Source organism: Bemisia tabaci, chromosome 3 (genome assembly GCF_918797505.1).
Source record: "Bemisia tabaci chromosome 3, PGI_BMITA_v3".
Taxonomy (NCBI): domain Eukaryota; kingdom Metazoa; phylum Arthropoda; class Insecta; order Hemiptera; family Aleyrodidae; genus Bemisia; species Bemisia tabaci.
The window spans coordinates 41,572,479-41,598,753 of NC_092795.1; the positions used below are offsets into that span (position 1 = coordinate 41,572,479).

The 26,275-nt window shown below is 39.7% G+C and overlaps 2 protein-coding genes across 3 annotated transcripts in view; both read left to right on the plus strand.

The window, feature by feature from the left end:
- LOC109039449 (G-protein coupled receptor moody) overlaps positions 1-26,275 on the plus strand; it is a 264,915-nt gene that overhangs the window by 126,905 nt on the left and 111,735 nt on the right. The window lies entirely within an intron of this gene.
- On the plus strand, positions 7,204-14,193 carry LOC109039451 (uncharacterized). Its single transcript, XM_072298376.1, has 2 exons — positions 7,204-9,091; positions 13,111-14,193. The coding sequence occupies exons 1-2, from the start codon at positions 9,026-9,028 to the stop codon at positions 13,534-13,536; spliced, it is 492 nt and encodes a 163-aa protein (XP_072154477.1). The 5' UTR covers positions 7,204-9,025; the 3' UTR covers positions 13,537-14,193.

A 26,275-nucleotide genomic window follows, 5' to 3' on the forward strand; every position in this document is an offset into this window, starting at 1 on the left:
AAAAAAAAAAAACAGGAAAATGTAAGAAACATGAGCACCTAATACGGTAATAAAGCAAAAAATCTACCTGAGAATGAAAATGACATTCGCCAAAACAAAAGTTTTAAAACTAATACAACGTTAAAAGGGTAAGTGACACGCCCGTGGATGCCGCCCTCCTCTGTGCAACGCAAGCTCCGACTTGCCCCCCCCCCCCCTCCCCTCCTTCCCACGAGGGTTACTAATTTTACGACCGTCTCCCAAATAACAACGTTCGATGTACATTCCCGCAGAGAGTATGCAAATCACTAGCGATACTGACGGGGCCAACACCATAAAGTCGAATCGTCCATTGTCATAGACGCTGAAATTGGACTACATTCTGCAATTAGGAAGTACAATTTCTGGCTCAGTTTAGAAACATCGTATGCACCATCTGTTTCCCTGCGCACATAAGTGTTTTTATGGATGAGCCAGAAATTTTAGTCCCTAATTGCCAAACGCAGACCAATTTTCTTAAAGGCAAAGGTGCATATTCTTGGTGTTGAGTGAGTAGCGACACTTTTCCGAAACTGTCATATAAAAGGAACTGAAAATAGTAGATGGGCTCTGCATAATTTTCATCACATAAAGTCATTATTATGTTCTTCCTACGTACTTTACGAATACCCCTCGTAGTAGTGAAGGCGACTTTAATGGTTTGTTAGTTAGTTTACGACGATCAGCAACCAGGCTATTTACGTCGGGGACCAGGAATTTACCTTAAATTTTTTATTTTCATTGCTTTAAGAATTTTAAAATTTCGGTGACTACTATTGGAATAGTACATACACCTTAGTTATCCTAATATATAAATTGAGAAATAGAATGAAATTGTGAATTAACTTCTGTACTAATTTCGAGGGGCGTTGGTTCATTTGAAAGGTGTTGTACTCAATGCTTCGGGAAAATTATAAATTATTTTCTGGGGTTTGTCCCCGATTTTTAAATTCCTAAAAACTCATAAATTGGATGAGGGGAAGTAGGGGTTTTTTCTTTTTTGTTTTTCGGAAAAGTTTTGTTGCTTCTTCTTTTTCGATTTCTGCCCTGCTTTTTTTCCAATTTTTCCTTCAACTCTTCTCTTTGTCGTTCCTCCTTTTTTCTTTTCTTTTTTTTCTTCTTTTTCTTTTTTGTATAGTACATACACGATCGTTATTATATATATATACCATACAATGGTACGAGCTACCACAGCATGGTTCACAGACCGATAATCATTAGTTCATATATAACTATTAATGGTATTCCATATTAACCACTAATTGGTTTATAAGCCATAGCTTTTTCTTATTGTCAGTGTAAAATTGAGTTGGGTACCTTTTGGCTCTGCGGTACTGATATAGAGTTATGACACTTTAAAATAAATCAACCCTGCCATTTGAAAAAAAATGTTACCATGAGAAATTTTCTCCAACTCCTTGCGTAAAAAATACCACCAAAACCGTTTGCGGCACTTTTATCCGAGATTCGACAACATGAGCCTTGGAGACGACGCGACGTCCCGAAATAGTTGCGACAAGATGTTTGTTTTATTTCCTTGCTCGCAGCCCACTTTTCTCGGCCGTGTTTCGGTTTGTTTTGTTAGGAGCTCGGCCGGCCCTAAACGTCCCTTCCGCTTCCTTACTCCCCGTGGCCCCTCCCTCCCACGGCGCCGCCCGGCTGAAATTGATTGATCCCCCGAAGGAAGAACGCGGAAGCGTCCTGGTGAGTGGTCACAATCCGCACCCTGCAGTGCCACTATTAGCGTCGTCGCGAAGATTTGGGTCGGTGTGCGGGACAACGAGGTGTTCTACAAATAAGCACCGTATTTTACTTAGATATAAAAACCACAGAAGAAAAATCAAGTTACAGGATATTTTTAGTACGTGAGGAACTTCCCGACTAAACTGTGTACACTTATTGCCAACATTGCTAGGATTGTGCATTAGTTCAACTTTTTAAAGCTCTAAGCTCTGTTCTGAAATTTTGTCTCAAAGTTTCTTTCTATCGTTCTGAATATTTTGGCAGAGAAATGTATAATGTAGGTGATTTCGGATAAAAAAAGGATGTAAAAGGAGGAAGATTGCACAGTTCTAGCGACGTTAACATGAGTAGGTATATGCTGTTGGGTTAGAAAGGTCCTCATACGTAAGTTTTGTCATGTTTTCACATAATGAAGCATTTGCATGCAATTTTTTTTTTTTTGCTTCATCTAAAAGTGCTCAAAGAGCTAACTTCACAGCCTTTTTAATAGTTTTTTTTTCGATTTGGGAAAAAAGTGCAAAAATAGCTTTAAAAGTGAGAAAATATACACCGCCTAGTGACGTCATCTGACGGCATTCCACATTTAAACACACGTATTTTAGCAGATTAAATCATTTTTTGTCATATATTTTCCGAAAATTGTTCAATTCATGAACCAAGGGCATCCGCATGTTCATTTCACTCAGAAGTTTCCACTCAAACACGAAATTCATCAAATTTCAGACACCTGCAAATTCTCTACTCTAGCTTGCGCAACAAGTCCACCGTGGCATTGGGTTTTCCAACAATTAGAACAGTTGAGCATACTCTTGAAAAATAGCCCACGTTTTTAATAAATCATGAATATAAACGAAATTGGTCAAAACAACATACGGGTGTTGTAAAAACACAAGCAGGATCACCAGCTTTGCATTTATTCATTTAACTATCTAAATTGTAGAGTTTTGAATGACTGAAGTTGCTCGAGGCACCTCTTAAAATAAATGTATACTAATCTACTTATACTATTTATTCAGTATATTGTTTCATTTTTTAATTCTAATACATTGCAATAATCTGGCACACATTAATCGAGTGAGATTACTCATGATTGATCAGGCAGATTATGCTAATATATTAACTAGATAGACATGTTGATTGCCCATACGAAAACGGAAGGCACTTCGGTCATTCACACGAAAGCCTTCTACAAACAACTTAATTCAGAGAAAAATTAAAAACACGAAAGACTAAAAGTAAAAATTTAATTATAAACCGAACAAAAAAGTAGGTAACTTCAACCATCGTGGTAAGCATCGTATCAAACTATTTGATCCTTATTACCCAAACTAAAATGATCAATCAAATAATAAAACATCGTTGGACGTCAGGGTTGGACTGACTTGCACCTAAGGGCGTCGACCCTTGGCTGGTTCAAGGGGCGTAATGCGATAATTCCTGGTAAGGCATCTCTTACGTGGAGACGAATTCAGAAAATTTTGGCAAAACAGCATAAGTTTACAATATTTTCAGATTTAAAGTTTCTTAATCGTCCAGAGTAAAAATTGCAAAACTGAACGTATTGAAGTACCAACTAAACGTAAGTAGCCACTAGACGCATCCAAGCACCATTATTTCCGACAGAACCGAGCTAGTGCTGCGGTTTACTCGGGCTTAAGACGTTAGTCTGCAAATTTATCCTAAAAAGAATCAGACAAGAACCTGAAAAAAGAAGAAAGAACGAGTATCAACACAGCCGCAGACAAGAAATACGTATTCAGGCCTCTTTTTTAACTTTTCTCCCAAATCTGAGCGATACCTCATTGACAGCATGTAGCAGAACATTGAGAGCTCACGCTTCGCGTCATCGCGCCTTCAACTTTTCAGATGCAGTACGGACGTCCATCAAGTACGAATAGTTGTATCTCTGCGCCGTCGTAGACGCGCATCCTTTCACTAGCTTTATTCCCATATTTTCTTTGTTTCCGTTTGTATTATTCGTAATGGTGCTTCAAGCACAACGTGAGTAACACAGCCAAAGGTAAAGGAGATGTTTTCGGGTCTCTTTTTTAACTTTTCTCCCGAATCTGAGCAACACACCTCATTGATAGCATGCAGCAGAACATTGGGAGCTCACGCTTCGCTTCATCGCGCCTTCAATTTTTCAGATGCAGCACGGACGTCCATCAAGTACGAATAGTTGTATCTCTGCGCCGTCGTAGACGCGCATCCTTTGACTGGCTTTATTCCCATATTGTGTTTGTTTGCGCTTGTCATATTGCTTCAAACTAGTAGCAAAGAGCAGAGCATTGCGAGTTCACGACTCACGCCATCGCGTCTTAAATTTTTCATATGCAATGTGGACATCCGTCTTGCGCGAATAGTTGTAACGCGTTTGCACTTTAGATGTCTCGTATTTTTGAATTTAGAACTAAAGATATGCTATGATATGTCTAGATCAATAGTCATTTTGAAAAGGAAGAAATATGTTTAAAGGTCTCTTAAGAGGTCTATATAGACCGCGTATGTCTAAAAATCGAACCGACAATCGCTTACACACTAAGAAGTTACACACAGCGAATAAAAGAGGAGGATCATAAAGCGCCTGTATGTCAACAAAAAGGTGAAAATTTCACAGAAAAGTGTTTACGCTTCAGAAAGTAGTTCTTGGACCTCTGTTCACCACTACCATGCGTAAAAGCACATTTCTTTACTCCTAACTCTCTCTGCTCCCGTTCATTTATGAAATTTTCCGCATATATTCTCCGTCGTAATTTTTTTTCTCTTCTTATATTTTGCTATCTGTCAGAGGGGCGCGTTTTCGGCGCGCCAAGGGGGCGTATCTGCCGATGGCAGATTGGCCTTATGGCCAGTCCGAGCCTGTTGGACGTGACTTTAAGGTGTTTTCCTCATCAAAAAGTTTTACTAGTGCATTTGCCAGCTGAAATGTGTATTCTTCTCCTATTCTAACACTGAGATATACTGAGCAAAGGAAAAAATGTCATGAAAATTTATACGGCATATTGGAAAGGCGTTCTTTCTTTCATTGGAAGGAGCGCCTACGTTGAACGCGACTGGATATGTATACGAAGCGTGGCTCTCTCAGGTTGACCTCTTACCCACTGGGATCAAAATCCCCTGCCAATCACACGGAACAACCTCACGACTTGGCAGTTCGGCGGGATTTTTTTCGCGAGCGCGTCAATTACACTGTCGAACCCTGTCCCGGGCCCGGGCCCGGTGTAAATTCTCACCGGAATCGGCGTGCGGGCTCGATAATGAAAGAACCGGCGGAAATCCCTCGCGACCCATTTCCCGGACGACTCGGGAGACATGAGCCCTCTCCGCATAATAATGAGCTATTAAAAGTTGGATCACTGGCAATGATCCCCCGTCCCCCTTCGCGGGGCTCCGTTGTGCGGCGACGTGGTACGTCGAACTGGTATCGCGAAGCAATCAGGGAAATTACAAGTGTCGAAAGGGCTTTATCGCCCGGGCGGGCAACTTCGTCGCGCGAATAACTTCGGCGAGGTTTAACTGGGCGTCATCCGAACGTGAAGTTCCGTCCCGGGGAAAAATTTCGGTTTGATCTCGAGGAGCCACGTCTCCGTTCCGATGTGATCGGATTTGTCGCGCGAGACCTTGTATTTCGAATGAAGTTTTTTTTTTTTTTGGGGGGGGGGGGGGGGGAGTTTTCCTCAGCGAATTGGCTTATAATTCGTCGCTCGGCTGACAAAAATATGTACACGGAGAAAAAAACTTCCTGCGTGGGACCCGAAGTTTATAGGTCATATGGATCTCTGAAGTTTTCGGATTGAGCATCCGAAAACTTAAGGTCCAGCTGCTGAGGTTTAGATCACACATCTGAAACTTCAGTTCTTACATCTGAAGTACTTCGGTTTTCACATCCGAAAAACTTCGGTTCTTACATCTGGAGTACTTCAGATGTAAGAACTGAAGTTTCAGATGTGTGATCTGAACCTCGGCAGCTAGACCTAAAGTGTTCACATGCTCAATCTGAAAACTTCAGAGATCCATATGACCTAAACTTCGGGTCCCACGCACGAGGTTTTTTTTGTCCGTGTAACTGTAGGATATGAGCCCGGGGAAGTATGCAGGGGTGCAGAAAGCTCCTGGCCTGCCCATTTTAAAAACCCTTCTTTTCTGGAACTCTAAACAAGCTGAAATCTCCAGCCCTCGCCGGATGAGGAAGCGATTCAATGTTCCCTTGAATAGTTTATCTATAAAATTTAATCGACCGGAGGCGAGTTGAAATATGGCAATGCCGTGATGAGAGCAAAAATTAATACGTCTTAAATCATCTGAGTTCTTTTTAGTTTTTCATAACCTCACAATCGAGTACTCGATTAATCGACGTTTAAAACTTTGAACGTGTATAAAAACTGTTCCCTCGTTAATCCCCCAAAAGTTATAAATGAGATGCGCTTGAAATGAGATCGAATTCTGGAAAATTGCTCATATGAACTGTTTTTTTGTCCAGAAGTATTTCAACAGAAACGGATCATTTGAAATATGTGATGGATCGGGATATTTTTCAATGAAAGGGAGAGCACAAGAACTAAAACCTCACTAAAAATCAACGTAAATTATTAAAATCGAATCAAAGATTGTTATTTACTTAACTCTTTTTAATGACTGACTTTGATTCATTAATATTATTCAAGTTTTAAAAGCACCGGATAAAACAACTTCAACTATACGGGCAGCTGCTACAAAGCACCCAGATATCTGTTACATTGCTCAGAAAAAAATCTATTATCGATTAAATATGAAAAGCTTATTTGTTTGAGCAGGACTGGAGTCTACTCGCTTACAGAAAAAGGTCCTACTGCAAAGCTAGGAAAACGATTAATCCTGGTTTTTTTTTCATGAAAAAACCTCGAACGCTGTCACTCATAGCATGTAAGCGTCGAGAATGAAGCCCCCACTCCGATTTTATATCACGTTCTATATTACAGTGGCGTTTTTTTAAAATTGCAAATTCAAGTCATTCAGACGGGGATCTTCTTCAATTTTCACGCTGTGACGATCAGAACCAAGAAAAGAAAGAGTTATATTTCGCTCCTCAATATTATAGGATTAATAATGTACTTATTGATTTTACGAGTCAAAGGTTCGATCTTTTTAAAGTTTCGATCATGAATTCCATCTATAAAAAATGTATTTTCATTCTGACGGATAATTGGGCATCTCTATTGTCATGTATTCACCTCCAGTGCCTATCGCATGCATAGAGGGAAGAATATATAGGTATAACGCAATGATGATCAGTACTGAAGAGTTAATTGATGCATTTTTTGTTTTGTTGTTTTGTTTTCAGGTTAGTTATACCGCAATTCAATACCATGCCTAGCGTCAAATGAAAATCAAAGCAGTGACGTACAAAAATTTGGTAAGTTAAAAAGTAAGCTAATGATAAATGCTTTAAGCACCGATAGTCAAATCCCTCGTTCTGTGTTGGCCGATGGCTCTCCTCGGTTAGAGGTTAGTAGGTCTACGGGAATGTGGTCTATTGTTTGTAGGTCTACTGCAAAAAGTCTACTGACTTTGCGTCTACAGAAATGAGTCTACGAGTTGTAAGTCTACGTAGAATGAAGTTGAAACACAGAATTAATACACGCCGATTCAGTCTACGGAAATTAGTCCACACAGTGTACGCCTGCAGGAAAACATCGTCTATAAAAAAAGGCGTCTCTGGAATTTCCTATTCAGGAAGACTAAAAGTAATACTTATTTTGGTATGCTTGAAGATGTGAGGAAAGAGGATCGTCGTTAGGGTACCTACTTGCGTCAGCTACTACGTCGCTACTACCCAGCTACGTCAGCTACGTCAGCTAGGTCTACGTCATAGCTGCTTGCGTCGTCAGAAGAGTTATCATCACCGGCGGCAGCGTGCCGCTTGAGATGGTATCCGATGCTGCGTAAGTACAAGAGGATATCATCCCTGTCTTTATATTCTCTGTATCTGCTGACAATTGATTTGACCTGATTGTGGTTTATTACGTAGGAGCGAGGTATTGCGTGCTTGACACGCCTGTGTCCAGCCAAAATTTGGGTAATTTGGTTGCTAGTGTCTTGTTGGTCTTTTCGCACAGCTTCAAGGAATTTCCACATGGAGGCATGGTGGGAAACGAGCATGCGTTGGAATCGAGAATGCCACCCCTCTGCCTCGTTAGTCGTCCTCTGGAGGTCATTCAGCACTGATTCGTGAGCACACCATAAATTCGAAGGGAATAAGGGGGGTGTCGCACGCCGTCGCCCTCGTGCTCGTCGGCCCCTTACATACGTAGCTTCCACGTACTCTGCGATGGGAAGAACGCGTGGATCCACAAAGGATCCTCGCTGTGTCCACATTTTGATAGATAGACTACCGTAGTAAATAGACGAAAGAATGAAATAGAATTGTTGCAGCGGTACTTAGACTTTAATTTGAAAACACCTCCTCCCGTAGTAGACATTCATTTGGTGGACGATACAAAAATAGAAGTTTTTGTTAGATAGACTTAATATTCGCGGACGTTAAAGTATTATAGACGTTAATGTATTGTAGACTTTAGTAAAAGGAGACTTTCTGACGTAGACCTACTGACCTGAAACCCTCTCCTCAATGATTTTTCCACCTATATTAGGTTGGAAAGCTTCTTCTAAAAGAGGCATACTGTTTTTTTACATTCTCATCTATCTGCATTTATATTTATCAAGCTACAATGCAAAACTTCTATTTTTTATATATATGATCATAAGAGCAACGCGTAGCACACAACGCCTAAGGCACGAAGCGCTGGGAGGAGGGGGTCGAACTGCGACGCAGTCAGTGGGAGTGTCCCCTAGACTACGTTAAAACTCTACACACTTCTCCCCAGTGTTTATAAAAAAATTGGCAGAAAATATTTATATTAAGCACACACAGCTACATGCTACAAATCTTGCAAAAAATTTAAATTGATGTTGGTGAGTGCTTTCACTCCCTAATTTAGAATAGAGGCAAATTAGCAACGCAAATCTGAGCCCGATTTGCGTCAGTTATTAAAGATCATTACAGTCGTATAAAATTTTTCCACCGCATTCATTTAAATGTGGTTTAGGTCTCTCTAAGTCACATGAGATTTTTCCGTCGAGCCCCGAGTATCCTTCCTGTCATGTTCTCGCGCGAATACGTTTAAATGCGACGAAACGAAGTCAATTCACGTCAGAGCTTTTAGCAACACTCAGTTCAGTGTCAACCCTTACTAAACGCGGTTGAAAATATATTGGTCCTTTTATAATGAGAGGATCCAATATTTTTTCCGTTTTTGTGGCATTTCAGTGGTTTCTTCTTGCAACAGGGACGGTGGGTACGATTGACTTTCCATTCTGCTAAGTGATTTTCTTTATTTTATGCTTCTTTTATGTAATCAACCTTTTACTCTTACTGAAGCCGCAAAACATTTTTTTTTTTTTATTAAAGAAAACTCCATTAAACTATTTACTAAAATTATCAAGTTCTCTCTCCTTAAGTTGTCAAACTGTACCTTCAAGACAAACATTTGTGAGAACAAAACATTTCATTCGGGAAAAGGGGCGACAGCCCAAATTGAATCTTTTAACTAAAAAAATCAAGACAAGTATGCCAGTTTGAACTTCATAATCTAACATTGCGAATTGTCAATACATAAGTCATGTCTTTTTGATACTGAAACCATTTAATTTGCCTTTTTGTTTCAAAATTATGTTGTTTGATCTTATCACGAGGCCTTTACATTTCCATCGTGTAAAAAAATGTTAATATAGAAGCTTGCATTTAGGTACTCTCTAAGATATTTACCATTTTTAAAGATTATTTTATAAGAGTGTTACTATTTCAAAATTTTAAGTTTTCGACCATCTCATGTAATACAACCATACAAATAATGAGGGGAACCCTCTGGAGAATCATGTCTAATTTATCATATTTTTAGCTGAACTCATAATAATAAGATATGAGATATGATTGATGCTCCACAGCCCATGACAAGATAAACAATAATAAAACAAATTACACAGCGGGTAGCAAGGCCAATTTTCAAGTAAATACCATCAAAATGTTTCGGCTGAAATCTCAGCCTTCCTTAGTTGGATAAAATAGTAAAAAAATGTAAAAATCTAAAAACGTAGTACTTTTGGTTATATCTTCAAAACGAGAAAAATGTTGTTATGAAAGAAATATTGATAACACAGTTCAGCCGAGTGTGCGCAGCTGAGATTTCCAAAACGTTTTGGTGATATTTACTAACAAATTAGCCTTGTTACCCGATGTTTAATTTGTTTTAGTTTTGAATAAAAATAAAATTCACGGTTCTTTGTGAAGAATGTTATTGGAAGTATCGCCCCTCAAAAGAATCAGTGATTAACGTCTTATTTCATGGTATGTAAACCATGGATTTTCCACCGTTTACTTACTCTGCAATATGCACTAAAATTATGTGTGCACCGAATCTAGTTGCTGCGCAAGTGTATGTAAGTGATGAAACCGAGGTCTAGGAGACCATCATAGGCTGTGATACCATGGTGGTCGATGTCCATTGGAGAGTCTCTCAAATTTCATATATATTCATTTGTACTGGACGTTAAAACCTGGCAGCCTAACTTTTATCGACCCTACGTGCCCATGATTTTGCCTTCAAAACTCGTCCTCACACCTTAATTTTTCATAATCCACTACAGACTGAAATATTTTATTAAAAAATATTTTATTATATTTTCCTCAATAAGGCTGTTCACGTGAGAAGAGACATCAGAAGACGTGGACTTTTAGGATGGCGTTTTTCTGATAATTTTGGTTAAAAAATAAATAGATAGATAAATAAATAAATAAATAAATAAATTGTGACGTCTGAAAAATCTCGATCAGTTTTTCTCAGAATGAACTTTTCAGAACTGCAGAAAGAACTTTGGAAATACTTTTTAAGCAAAATGCACGTGCGGGAGTCCCCCAAGTTCTAAGAAAAGAGATCCCTTCTAATTTGCCCATCACCAAGGCATTGCCAGGATCATTATGCTTCCTGATCGTAATTCATGTGTATAATTTACACACTTTAGTGGGAAAATGCCGCTTTTGCGCCACAATCTGGAAATCTTGTTGCAATATCGCATTCCCGCCAATGTACTACGCGACATCATATTTGCCTGCCTTTTTCCGGCGGATAACAAAACCCCGTCTTGCGAAGATTGGAATACTATCGCGCGAAAGCTTTAGAAATTGAAGTCAAGCATTGGACGCAAATGCGCCGCTAGTGCGCACTTTTACGTATTCGACTTTGATGGAAGTTACCGTTACCTGCATACAAAAAATTTTCCCATTGTTTTTCAGCCTTGATAGTCTTCGCACTATTGCGTGTTATACGTGTTTTTTCAGAATGATTAAAATAAAAGTTTCTAAACCCCCAAACGCACTGAGGCCTATCACGACCTGTAAAAAAAGTATGCACTCGTGAGGGGCCTCTACCGAGGGGAACAGTGGCGGGGCGTGAATAATCGATTGTCGATATTTCCCCATTGGAAGGTATGGTGAAATATCGATTATTAAGGTGTTCTTTGCAAATACCCTGTTTATCGATCATTTTTCATAGGTTTAAAAGGCAGATACGTCGATGTATCGCAAAGCACATATTTATATTCCCACTTTTCTCCGTTACCCGGACAGGAATTTCGCACTTGCTAGATAAAACCTGGATGAAATCCGCTCGATAGTTTTCGATTTTACCCATTACAAAGGCCTGGGAAAATTTACTTTATTACGTACAAGCGGGACCCAGTCTCGCTTTGCAAGACCCTTAGAATCGCGAGAAATTTTTAATCTTAATTTGCAATTAATTCGCTTTGAAATTTAATTAAATGATGTCTTATCTTAATTCCTTGGTGAATTTACATTAACTTCTGTGCCACATCAGTTTAACCCAACAATCCACGATAAAATAAAATCTTATCCCCAATTTTGAAACTGATTATCTCCCCAACCTCCGTTGACTTGGGTTTTTAGATTGTATGTTTGTTATGTTGAAAAAATGGCAAAATATAAGTGGCTTCAGTTTGATGAATTGTCAGTGCAAAATGGTGATTGCGTTGTAATAGTTACAGAGTGACTGGCACGGCATGATGTAAGGTTCAACTTTACAATAAGAACTATGAAACTAAATTAATATCAATTACGAGGATATTGTAATTTTTTCATCAAAACTTACATTTAAGTACTTCAACTTTGACAATAAACAAAACTTCAATTACAAATTATTTATTGAGATGGCGGCATCTTTACACGAGCAGTACGAGCAGTGCTCATTGTGTGAGTTTAAAAAATCACTGATTTTCAGCAAAAAACAGCATTCGGGCATTTTTTACAAACCGTGGACTTTAAACAAAACCTTACAGCGATTAAAAGTCCGCCTACCCAAATTAATCTTTCGCTTTGGCATCAGTATTTATTTAGGCATAATATTAACCGAATACCGCAGGGTAAAATAATTTTCAATCGCGATGATCAACCAATAGTATTCACAATTTCGTAGCAGTAAAAAGTTTTGATGCGTCAAAACCCTTTTTTCTCTCCTTACACGATGAATCTCGTGACGATACTCCGGAGCTTGAGACGATGTGACCTTTCCACTCAAATCATAAAAGCTTGTCGTCTCATTACCTCTGCTAATACGTCGCACCGAACCATGCCGAGCGTCCATTGACTTATTTATAATGATTCACATGAAATGTACTTTTCAGCACAGTTCCAGCGAAATAACTCACGCAGATCGGTCCATTAAAATGCTTTTAAGATTCCATTAGCCTGAAATCGCCTGCTTATTTGAACATTCAACAACTTTAACAGTATGTAGTGAAGCCTTATAAAAAATGCGACATTTTTAGAAAAAAATTATTTTAGAAAAAAAATTCTTTTTAGAAAAAAATACGATAAAACTAGAAAAATACGATTTGAACTGGAGTTATGATTTTTTGAAAATAGATCAAACTTTATCTTTGACCTGTCATAAATCGGTCAAAAATTAAGATATTGATCTGCGGTTTGCGCCAAAATTCTTAATTTTATACGTTCTTTCCAATGTATCACAAGATAAGGGTTGCTATATGAAAAAAATGTTGGGGGCCCCCAACCCCCCCCCCCCCTAAGAGAGTGACAAAAATGTGACTCCCTAGAAGATGGTCCCCTTTAAAATAGAAACATTCCCAAAGTTTTGTTTTTCTATCTCTAACCGTTCAAAAGTTACGAGGAGGGGTACGGACTTTTGGGATACTCTGTATAGCCCATAACTTTTTTTTTCAGTGTATCACTGTCTTTGATAACACGGCAGAGGTGTTATTACTTCGTAATTTCGTTTTCAGACATTCGAAGCCGAGAAAAACTTTGTTCTAAAAGTCGTCACCGATGACCCATGTGCTCTGTTGGACGTCAAGGCTGTGCGAACGGTGGAATATGGACTGAATTACGAAGCAGCAGACACGGCTTGCCGCCAGGCCTTCGATATACTCAACAACCTAAACCCGCATAACTACAGGTGCCGGGATGGTTACTATCCTGGCTGTCACCGGTTGACCAAGACGAGCAAGCAGCTTGGCTGTGCGGTCAAGACTAAATCCTACATGCCAGACCGCCTGATGGGATGCTTCTCGGAGTCCCTCCAGTCCCTCGCTACGTGCTCCGTACCACTTCGCGCAATGAGGAGACGGCGGAGCAAACGAAAAGCTGCCTTCTTTGCCTCGGCTTCCTCATCTGGTACTGAGAAAAGACTGCGACCAAGAGATTTGTAAAGTGGGGGACTTTCGTGATGGATCGTATTCGATATATTAAACAGGCGCTATATCGCTGATATTGTATCGGTATCGATTGGTTCAACATGTAAACATATGCCTCAAAAGTCAATCGAGTAATTTGTAGGAAGGGGGTTTTTGTGATTGACTTTTTATTCTTAGGTATCAGTACTACACAATAATGAAAATTGAAACTGATAAGAATTTCGTCTTCTTCAGTTAAAATTTTTATGTTCCACACCAGTTCAGGTGCCTTATAGCCAAAAGATGCTTTGAAGCCAAATAAATTCTATGTACTACCAACATGTATTTATTTATTTATTCGACGTAATCAGTGCCGAAGTGTAGGATCAACGTGGGGAATAATTATTGCTCTTTTGTTGGAAGGTGTGCGTGATATGAAGCACGACACATTAGAAAGTTAGGTTACTGTTTTTGCTGACATTTTGATGTCTGTGATGAAGAGTGAGAGGATACCGTCGAGGTTCATATGGTTACGATGTTCAAATTCCAAAAATGCTGTCTTTTAAAAACTGTAAGCATTATATCGCTTTTCCTTTATCACGATCGGTAATCATACATGACTACTGAATTTGAAAGGACAAAATGTCCCATTTTCCTCTCTTTGACCTCCCATATTCTATGTCCCTCCTCGGTCCAGGTGCCTCACAGCCAACACTGCAAAAAAAAAAAAAAAAAACACATTGGATCCAGAGTCCAGACTCTTGAAAACATTGACAAGAAAAAGGACTCTCGATTCAATCAGATTGTTGCTTTAATGAAAAGGAAATCCGCTCAAATTAAGAGGCTCGGTTCTTGATTTAAGCAAAAATCCGATTGAATTAAGAGTAGTTTTTCTTGTCGATGTTTTTAAGAGTCTAGGCTCCAGATCCAATGTGTTTTTTTTTTCCAGTGAATAGTTGCTTTGGAGTCGAATTCACTTATGTACTATCACTACTATTTATTTTCAAAATAACATACGGTCGTTACAACGGTAATAGTCATTGCTACAATTCAGTATCATCATCATCATCATCATCATCATCATCATCATCATCATCATCATCATCATCATCATCATCATCATCATCATCATCATCATCATCATCATCATCATCATCATCATCATCATCATCATCATCATCATCATCATCATCATCATCATCATTATCATTATCATTATCATCATCATCATCATCATCATCATCATCACAATGTATTATTCCGTGAGCCCTATTCTTTGGGTCAAAATTCAGCGGGCCGGGCCGATTCGGGCGCGGGTGGCGCCGGCTTGACCGTCCCGGGCCCCCGATAGCTGAAAAAGTAGAGGGTTCCTCCGTGCACCTCGTTGGTTCCATCGGGAGATGCACGATTTTTCGTTATTTTCGGGCGCTTTTTTTCGGTCAGCTGACAATTCGGCTGCCCGAGGCGTTTGTCGTCATGGAAATTGCCATGGATAATGGATTTACGGCGGAAGCGTACTTCAAAATTGTCCTAAATTATCTACATTCACACAACGTGAAGTTCGGAAATCAACGAGATATAAACAAATCTATGACCAAAGTTCAAAGCCACGGATCTCCTTTTGTGACTTTGCAGCAACAGATTCCCTGCCATACTCAACGTAATTTATTTAAAAATATCTTCATTTTCCTTTTCCTTTGGCATAATATTCTATATATAATTCAAGCTATGAAGTTAGCTTCTTTCTCATTTTAAAAAAATTGAAACAAAAAATTGAAAAAAAAAGGCGAGTAAACAAGAAGCAAGAACAATTCCACAATCCTTCGATCCCAGGATTGCAGGCTCGCGGTTTAAACACCAATAGGCAACGAGCATATCGATCACTCGGTCTCGAGCTCGAGGGATCGAAATCATAACTCCAGATTAACTCCTAACCGTGGTAATAATGATTTTTATGAATGAATTCAACATTTTCGCTCATGGAGAAAGAATAATTTACTCGAGTTAAATTGCACGCCAAACGTCACTATGACAGTCTCAGTAATATGGAAATATGGCAACCTCAATCTTGAATCAGCTCAAGCTGTACACACCGAGTAGTCTGCTGAAGCTGTTGTAGGGCGGAATTTGACTCACGTAGAGTTTTGTTTTTCTTTTGACCGGGCAATTCAAAGTTCCCGTAACTAATGGACGATAATTTGATTATCTTAGCGAGATGTTGACTTCAGTAGTTTTCGTTGCGCGAATCATAGATTACATGAAATTCTGGTGAAGAATCGTGTATCAGAGTGCTTAAATTCGTACCTTGTTGAATGGTCCATTCTACCTAAAACAGCGAACATACAGCACCATCCTAACTGTTCTCCCAAAAAAATAGTTTATCTGGAGAAACGAGGCAACATTGGAATGCTTATACGGCGTCGAAACACAACATGGGCCTTTCAAACCCCATCGTTCGATACCACGATTATCCTAACGCGAGTTCGAATAATCGCGCCAAACACGGTGCGGTCGGCGTCAAACTCATGTCAGCGCCTGCAAGACTACTGGAATACTTCACGCATTGCGCCAAACAGTGTGGTCGGCGTCAAACACATATTAGCGCCTACAAGACTGCAGGAATACTTCACTTCTTGCGCCAAACAGTGCGGTCGGAGTCCTATACAAGACTGCATGAATACTTTTCGCATTTCACCAAACGCATAATGCGAGAGTTATTTGTGATAGTTATTCAATTACGGGTATAGGGCACATTGCCGCTAGCCGGATTGAAGGCGCATCACACTATGAAGATGACTCGACACTCGACCGCGCTCCCTTGCAATCCTCTGCGATGTTGGCAACGTAGCGATTTCAATGGCAGGCGTTTCAGCATGCATCACACGATTTGATCCGCACGTATCGTATGCAGCACCGCATCTCGTCGCCCCACATTAATGATAAAACCCCTCCGTCACGACGAGTACCGGTTATTTCACGGCCAAGTTTGGTAGTGCGGTTAATGTGGCTGCGCTGATCCGCGCCACAGAGAGTGCATAGCCCCACACTAAAGCTAGAGTGAAAATGTCCGAGATTGTCCTTACGGATTGTGCCGCCACGCAACAGCATTTTTTCTGAGTCCAAAAACGCTTCTTTGCTGTTGATCTTCCTCACACAGTTGTGGGAGGAATCAACACTTTATACGGTATTTTGTCACAAAAATGAGAAACCGCGTAATTGCTGTTGATTCCTCCCACACATTTGTTGGGGAGATCAACTATAACACTTGTAGAAATACCTCACAGAAATCTCCCCCACAACGCAGCTTAGACGCTCATGCATGCTCATTCATTGAGTTAACATCTATTAAGTATAAGGTTAGGTTAGGTTGGGTTGGTTTGGAGTAGGTTAGTTTAGGTAGGTTAGCTTGGGTTAGGTAGGTTAGTTTACGGGAGTTTAGATTACTTTAGGTTAGGTAAGGATAGGTTAGGTTAGGATAGGTCAGGTTAGGATAGGTTAGATTAGGCGAGGTCGGGTTAGGTTAGGTAAGTTAGTTTACGGGAGTTAAGATTACTTTAGGTTAGGTTTAGGTTATGTTTCCTATTAAAATATACTGCGTCACGAATAACATGTGTTTATTTTTTCCCCGTGTTAGACGATCGAAAAAGTGTCTGGCTTCGCGAGCACAATTTTTGCCTTTTTATGAGCTTTCTGGATCCGAAATTTCTATACCTCGTATTATATGCTGAGGAAGGATTTTGAGACCAGTGGTAATAGCTAAATGATGAACCTTTGAGAAAAATGAGGGTGCGATTAAATATCAGAATCCCCGAGGGATCGCGTCTGAGCTCATTATACCCATCGCCTTACTTTCACGAAATCAATTTTCAATTTATCTGTTTGTTTTCAATTTTCCCTCTCCACCACGGACACTTTTCGTTTAATACCCTCCGGCAGTGCCGAATTTTGATCTTATCCAATATTGATTGGAAGTCGAAAGCATTGATTTTAATGGACCTCAACAGTGTGCAAGCATGTTTTTCTTGAAAAAGGATTTCGCTTTTTCTAGGCTTTGTGCATTTTACACTGATGTTTCCGAGCAGATCGGTCAAATGTCAACTGATGAACAATTAATTTTTTCCAAAAAAGAAGAAGAAGAACAAGTCTCTCATTCTCCCTGCCCTTTATTTTTCATTGTCCCATTCAGACAATTGAATAGGTATAGTTGAAAAAAGGACGTTTCGTTCTGTCAATGTTGCATCTGAGGCTAAAGACATAATGCTCAAAATGCTCAAAATGCTCAAAATAATTTCAATATAACGAGGCCATATGAATCGGTAGTATATTTAAAGTCTGAATGTCTGAATGTTCGATGAATTTAGAACGTGGAAACGTCTAAAAACTGAATTAAAATTGAGCTTGGCGACAAAGCTTTCTTCTCGGGCTCGGTGGTATAATTTTGCGAACCTCGTGGTGGGGTGGCGACAATGGAAATTTGGCGAAAAGATTCTTCTAATTATTGGGGCGTCTCTTCCCGTCGCGTCGTGGCGCAATTAGCGCTTCTTTGCGAGACGGTCAAAAATGACGGCAGATTGATGAAGTTCTGGAAAACAAATCACGGGCTCTAATTCTGTTAGCCGTTCCATCATCAATCCCTAAAATGCACTCACTATGTTGCCAACACAACTCGTTATCAGATAAAAATATATCGTAGGATGAACTAACATTAGGTTGTTTAATTTGACCCGATAGGTCCTCGTAAAACTTGGCTTCAGGAATGTGGAGGTTTTTTTCTGATATGCACTACGAGGTTTGGTTCATTGTACCGCTCACATATCAAGAGGTTTTTTCCCCATAGAAACATTCAAAGTATGACCAAGCATTAATTGAGCGACGAAAATTTAATTCATACTAGAAAAGTTACATGCCTCCTTAAAAAGCTCATAGATACTAAAAATCGGACTCATAATTTCTTTATAGTCTGCGTGTCATTTACATATATTTTCTGGATCTGATTTCATTTTTGCAAAACAAATTTGATGCGATGCTCATCATCTGAACTTAATGTGTACCTAATTTTTTCAACTGGACTGGAGGATATCTAGATATCCAGCAGGAGTTGCAAATCTTCAATTGCCTGGCTGTAAAAAGTAAGAAATAACTGAGGTAGCTAAATTTTTACTCAGTGCACATAGTTGATTGCATTTAAGCTAAAAGGAACTAAGGAAAAGTGGATAAGATGAAATGAATCTATTAATCACGAAATCATATATAACATATCACGTGAAAATGAAGCAAATCGAAATAAACTATGAGGATGAGATCATAGTCCATTTCAATTGAATGCATTTGCACGTGATGTGTTAAACATGAGTACGTTCAATAAGTGCGTTCAATCAGAATACGCTTGAAGATTAAAACTTTTTTTATGAAATACGCGCAGATGCAGTTTTGTACTCTTTTAAAATTAAGTCTTGATGACCCTCCAATTTTCGTTTTCGATCCACATCTGCCCTCATTGAGCGCAACCATGATGCAACATCGGACTGTTTTTATACACTATACTTCATTTTGTTCCATGTTTCACCCTTTTTCATTCATCTCTCAACAAATTATAGTTCTATTTTCACTCTTCTTACCCACCCGCATAGAAGTACATGCTAAAACACTATTCTACGTAACACTGGGCTCTTCCACCCTTCATAAAGGTTTAAGGGCCTCGTATGAAGGCTCGGAAGCACACACAAGCCCCCTGTCCCGAGGCACATAATGCAGATGCGTGATATCTGAAAAGTACAACTTGCTGTCCCTCATTTAGAGTAATTATCTTTCAGATAAATCAGTGCATAGTATTAAAAAGTCTCACCTTGCAGTAGCAAAAATTGCCTTGTACCATAATGAAGGGGCAATTACTTTTTACTCGCCACAGGTTGAAATAAATTTTCAAAACATGTAGACACACCTCTAAGGATTTTTAATTAAACTGGATCCTAGGATACATTATTGTATGTAAACAGCAGGGAGGAATGAAATATCACATGTGTCTGAACTTTCCATGGCCAAAAAACGAAACCTCTTCCTAGATCGTGCGAATTTTGAGCATTTCATCCAAGATTTTCGTTGGGTTTCCCCCCCGTTCACGTCTTTTTGAGAGTGCGACAAGTTTCCACCACACCCTTCTCCACCCCATTTGCACTTTTTTTGCTTTCCCTTCGTGTCTTGCCCGTCATGAAAATTAGATCACGAATTGCATCGAGTGAAAAGACCGAGGAGAGAAAGTGTCAAATCGCAGAGGAGCTCGCGATGGAGACGGTTTGATTAATTAAGGCGGACGTCAACGCTACGGTCATGCGACCGGCGACGAGACAGCCAATCAGCTTTGCCGGATCGGGCAAAGTGCATCCCTTGTTTTCATACCTCACACAGGCGGAACACTGATGATCATCACTAAAATCGTTAAGCCCATTTCAGCGGTGAAACTTCAAAAAATCACGGGAAAAAAGTATTATGTGCTGGTTACACGCTCAAATTCCCATCAATTTCCGATCAAATGGTGACTGGTGCGCACCACGTACCATCAAATTTCTGCGGCCTGCAAAAATTTGATGGTAGATGATGGAACTGTGGGGCTCATCCTTCATCTGATTTCCACATAACCGTGCTTATTTCATGCTTATTTTGATCAACACGCTGTTTTAATTAATTTTGCTCATCAATCTAGGTAAGTCTCGACCGCAATCTTGGTCATCATTTGATCGGAATTTGACGGAAATTTGAGCGTATACCAGGCCGCTAGGGGTTAACCCCTAAAATTGTGGTGCTACCGCAATTTCTTAGATGATATAGACATATCCAATTTGTTGTGGTAGTGCTGCAACTCAAGTTGGGGTAGTGCCGTGACGTGTGGGTTGGTAACATAATTTATTGGGGCATTACCACAATTAATTGGAAACGTCCTTATCATCCAACAACCCCGTGCTCTTTTTCCGTGATGCGTGTCTCTTTTGCGGTGATTCAACATCTTCGCCCCCCCCCCCCCATTTTACATAATCAGAGGACAACGATTATCAAGAGGAGTTACGATTTAACCAAATGAAAAGTGCACCTGAAGCTACTCTCGGAAAAACGCTTCAGGGACCAATTCACAAGGATGGTTCATTTGAGGAGGGGCGTAGAGGTAACGAATTTCTGCTTCATGTTCATGTTTACGATGAATTGTTGAATTAGTATTTTGACGGTGAAACTACCAAACCTCGTATCTCTTTCGCAGTGTTTAAAAATCTCCGCTTCTGTTTTTTTTTTAAAGGAGAAAAAATCAACATCACTCCTTGAAGTTTTCTTGGAATTTACCTTGCACAAAGAGGAAAATTACCGAGGTATTTAAGAATGCACGTTGAGTAGTTCGAATCTCCATTTAAGAAATACAATATAACAGGAAGTCTACAACGCCGCAAACCGAGATACGTGATTTGGTAGTTTCACCATCAATTTCCCCTTAACTTGAGCGTTTCAGACACGAAAGAGCGTATCTACATTGCTAGGTTGCAAAATTGACGCATATCACTAAATTTTATAAAGGTATATGACAGTCCAATTTCTAGGTAACATTTTCCATTTTCTTCACGTAATCAGGGGGGAAATCGATGAAATTCTTATAAAAAAGGACATATCCTCAATGCTAGGTTGCAAAATTGATTCATATCATTAAATTTTATACAGGTATATGACAGTCCAATTTCCAGACAAATTTTTCAATTTCTTCACGTAATCAGGGGGAATAATCGATGAAATTCCTATAAAAAATGACATGTTGTTTTCTGGAAAAAATACTATTTGCTGGTGGAAATCTCGCAATGTTACGATACAGTTACGTTCCTTCCTGTAAGGAACGACGAATTAGGAGCCGGCGGAACTTAGCATAACGAGGCCGTGAAACGATGATTCAATCAACGACACGAATATCAGGCAAAGTTCTCGGATAATCCCATTCAATTAGGGAACATGTGTTTAATGGCACGGTAGGAGATAGCGCAATTTGTCGCCCGGTCCAAAGTTTCCCGCGCCCGTATTTCAGGGCAACCAGGAGACAAATGACATAAATTAAGAAGTTAGCCGTCGACGACGACGACGAGAGTCGCGGGGTGCGCGGAAAAATGGAGCGCGGAGCCAGCGCTAAAAAATCGTCCGCCCCGCGGCCCCCCCCCTCCCCCCGGGTGGGGACCCGGGGCCGGGGCCGCGGGGCACACAAAATTCGCGGCAAATTGAGGGGAAAATAAGCGCATGCAACTCACCGAATCACGTCCCCCCATTTATCAATGCGTTCAGCCACGTTGCCGTGCGTTAGAAAAAAATCCAGCGATTTTCTGCAATCTTATTTTTTGTGGAATAAGCTGTATTTTCACACATATGGATTACATTTTGCAAAAAGGAACCACTATCTCTGGCTCTCCTATAAAAGCACATATCTGCATAGGGAAACCAATGGCATGTATGTTAATTCTAAAATGGGCCAGAAATAGTGGTTCCTTATTGCAAAATGTAATCCATATGACGGTTAATGGGAGAGAGGACGTTGATCAGAGGAGGAAAATCTTCGGTAAGGTCATTTTTGTTGAGTGGGGTTGAAAGGTTTTCCAGATGTTGACGGAAAACACTCTCTCAAAATATGTTGCGAGCAGATTACACTGGGAAAAAAAACACATTGGATCTAGAGTCCAGACTCTCGAAACATGGACAAGAAAAAAATCTCTTCATTCAATCAGATTTAAGCTTAAATCAAGAACCAAGCCTCTTAATTTTAGTGGATTTCCTTTTGATTTAAGCTTAAATCTGATTGAATCGAGAGTCCTTTTTCTTGTCAATGTTTTCAAGAGTCTGGACTCTAGATCCAATGTGTGTTTTTTTTTTTTTTTTCCAGTGTAGCTAATTTTTATATTTATAGAGGGAGTATCGTTGCCTTATCATTCAACAATTTTTTCTTTAAATATGACGGATCAACATTTTAAATAGCTGTTTTTTTAATCACCTTTTTTAAAGTGGGAACTTCGGGTCGCTTAACTCTGGTTTGCCTTGAAGTTTGGTGGAGCGAGCTTCCTCTCAAATTTTCCATAGAAAACCCCTCTATTCTCTGACACCAATAATTTAGCTTTTTTTCAGCTTTGAGGTACACATTTTGTACACAGTGATCGTATAAACAACCATTCTAAAACTTAAATGTATAATAATTAACTATTTATATACTTAATTTAATGAGACGCTCATCAGCAGCTATGACCATTTACGCGAGAGTCCAGGAGAATACATTAAATTCTAAGATTTAGTTGCTTAAAAAGTTTTAAAATTTCAGCAATTGCCTTTGGGTTATAAATTGATACAACTTAACTTTATCTTAGTTGTTGTAGAATATTCTATTATTCTCTCTACACTTGTCGTGGATGTACACATTTTTTGACGTAACAAATCATTTTTACCATCTGCTTACGAAAAAGTATTATTTCACTTGAATGAACCTGAGCTTGGAGAGCGACATTTCCTCCTGATTAATATCAATTTAATCAACCATTCACTCTTTTTTGAGGTCATATACTCACACAACCAACCAGCCACCCACCTTACATCATGCTTCAGTCGCCCGTAATCCTGTTATCCTGTCCGCTTAACGCTCCAACTCTCATGTAATCGAAGTCTCATCATGATTAAAGTCTCATTGAAGAACGTGATCAAAGTCTCTAAAAAATTTGATCAAACTCCAATTTATATTCTACCCCGTTCCTCTGTCTGTTTTCCCATTAATCACTTCGTTCAGCCAGGATAGTGAGAAATAAAATATTCTTCGAGGAAAGTGGATGTCCCATGGAGTACCGCTGCTGCATGCGTTTCTCTCATTAACGATGTGTTCAGACGAGGTTGTCGTTTGGCTCTAATTTCTTTAGGTGATGCATCGCGGTTTCTGACTTGGTCGAACTGGCATGCGATATATCACATCAATCGAGTAAAAAGTCTATGCAGACTCTAAATTTTTAGCAGACAAAATGACAAAAGCTCCCGTGCATGAGCTTAAAGAATCATTCTAAACCAAAAAAATTGCTTAAGCTAGAGGAATGAAGGTAGGATCCTGCTTGGAAAAAACCTCCCATTTGGTACAGTTATCGATTTTTCTTCATTCTGTAAAATTAATGCAGTGTAAATCTATACTTAAATTCACCATAAACTAACATATCATATCATCTAATTAATTTCCGACGCAAACTAATCGCAACACAAGTTCAATTTTTTCATGCTATTCTCGCGGTCTTGCAAGTCTCTGATAAAATTAGAGGTGCCGTCGGCTAAGTTGACAGTTGTTTACTTTCGGTTTGCAAGCGCCAACGACGAATTTGGGCCTCTGCGCAAAGCGGGGTTCGCTATAGTATCCTCTTTGGAAACATCGGTCTCATGATCATATCGTAAAAGAACTACTTATCAGTTATGATTCGCGACTTTCATATGGTTGTGATTTCTGTGTTGCTAAAAATTAAAGTGTTACAAGGTTTGAAAGTATTAAAAAACTTATCTAAGCTTGTGTTCTTGCTTCTGAGAGAGTCGGATGTTTTCATATGAATAGTAATGACGCGGAAACGCCTGCAAACCGAAAGTAAACAACCGTCAACTTAGCTGACGACACCTCTTATACGGTCACAAGATGGCAAGCACACGTCAACTTCATGAATGAAGTTATCGATCGTGTTTTACAGCATGCGGTATTACTGTTGACATTGGACAAAAAGCATGCATGGCGTTCGGGTGGAACTCCTTATTTTACATCATTTTGCAAGCTGCAATAACATAAATTCAATATTTCGGCGCGCTTTACAGCTGTCATATAATCCACTATCAGAATATTTCTACAGACGGTGTTGAGTGAGTAGCCAAAATATAATTAATCCTGCGCAAAAGAACCGCAGGAAAGGGACTGCAATAGGCTTTCGTCTTCTCCCAGACAAAGGGACGTAACTTAGTTCCAAGGTTATAAAATTGACTCAAACAATTCAATTTTTTACGAGAATGCAACTCTACCAACTTCGTTCAAAATGCCTCTGATTGTTGTGTGAGGTCAGAGGAAAAATCATTGAAATTATCAGTTTAAAATGTCCAAGATTCTCTCGGTAAAATGCAATATGCGAGAGGACATTTCACTGGTAAAAAAACCTCTTGGGCCAATGCCGCGGTGCATTGACTTAAGAGTGCAGTTTCTTGTCGCCGGATTTAAGAGTCTTGAACTCTTGTTTCAAGCGGATTTTGCATTGATTCAATTCAAAATCCGCTTGAAACAATAGTCCAGACTCTTAAATCCGGCGACAAGAAACTGCACTCTTGAGCCAAGAGGTTTTTTTTTTTACCAGTGATATTCGAGGGGACATTTGGCGACATTGAAATGCAGTTACGTTCATTCGCGATTGAAACGACCGTCTGATCCGAGAAAGAGAGCCAGTTCAAAAATTTGCTTACTTGAAAAATGTGCTTTGATGTTGCAACGCAGAATCGCAACGACTCTCGTGGAGCAACATCCCCCAAGTGCCACTGAGGGGGCGAGGGGTGGGGAATAAACGTTTCTCTCCCCAAAGCTCCTCGGGAGAGACGAGAGGGGATGCGCCCATAAATCTTCCCCGAGGATCTTCGTCGCCCAGATTAAAAATAATCAAAACAAGAGTGCACGGAAAGTCGCCGAGACCCGATACAGACCGGCTACGGGACTGCGGGCTGCGGGGGGCGAAAAGAGCTTTAAAGATGATATGAATAATTGGCGTGGAGAAAGTTTTCCGCGCGCTCGCCGCCGTTCTCAGGTGAGGGAGGGGTCGCGAAAACTTTCATATTGGACGTTTCTTTTAATGGTTTGATAAATAGTTCTTTTCGGCTATCGAGTGGGGTCGGAGATTGCGGTTCTAGATTTTCGGACGGGGGAGGATGCTGTAGTTCGAATCAAATTTTGAATGAATTTAGACTTTTAAATAAGGAGAGTGGAACTTAAATTTGGTTAATTTACCATAGTTAATTTTGAGTGAGAGTACAAAAAACCGTTTTTTTGTAATAGGTGTAAAGGTTTTGTTAATTAATGGAAAACAACAGAGCGGAGAGACGAGCGATTTTATAATGAGCAATATGATTTTTTGTTGTCACGGAGACGCAAATGGAGCATTGCTGCTCCCCCCCCCCCTCCAAACTGGCGGTTTTTACATAATTTATCAACGATCGTTGAGGATCCTCATTATTTGATTGTTCATGTCTGAATGACTTAGAAGGTCAAGGTTTTGCCTCTATTCTCATGAATTTTTGAATGATGTGATCCATTACACTCCCTTAAAAAAAATTCATTTATCCCCCCAAAAAAGTCAGTGACTCTACAAAAATTTCATCATCAGCCGGTGTGGTTCGCATCATGCGGAGCCGATTGAAAACTATTTGGTACCCCGTTTGGAGCCTAGAAATTTTGTTTCCAAAGCCGGTTCAGGCTTTGTTCACTTTTTCATATACTGCATTGTTTCAGCGGAAAGCTATTCAACTTGAAAAACTCCGTGACATCCTTCTCCTCACAAACCTTTTAAGGGGTGACGTTGATTCTTCACGGAGAAAAAAGAAGTAGGGGTCGCAAGTCCCAAAATGTTGGATTATAGATGGAAATTTCAAATTAATTGTGGTAGCACCCCAATAATTTAGGTTGCTAACCCAAGTGTTATGATACCCCAACTTGCCCTGGTAAAAATTCGCAGTAGAATCTGTGTTCCGAAATACCATAGACCTACAGCCGACTGTAAGATTT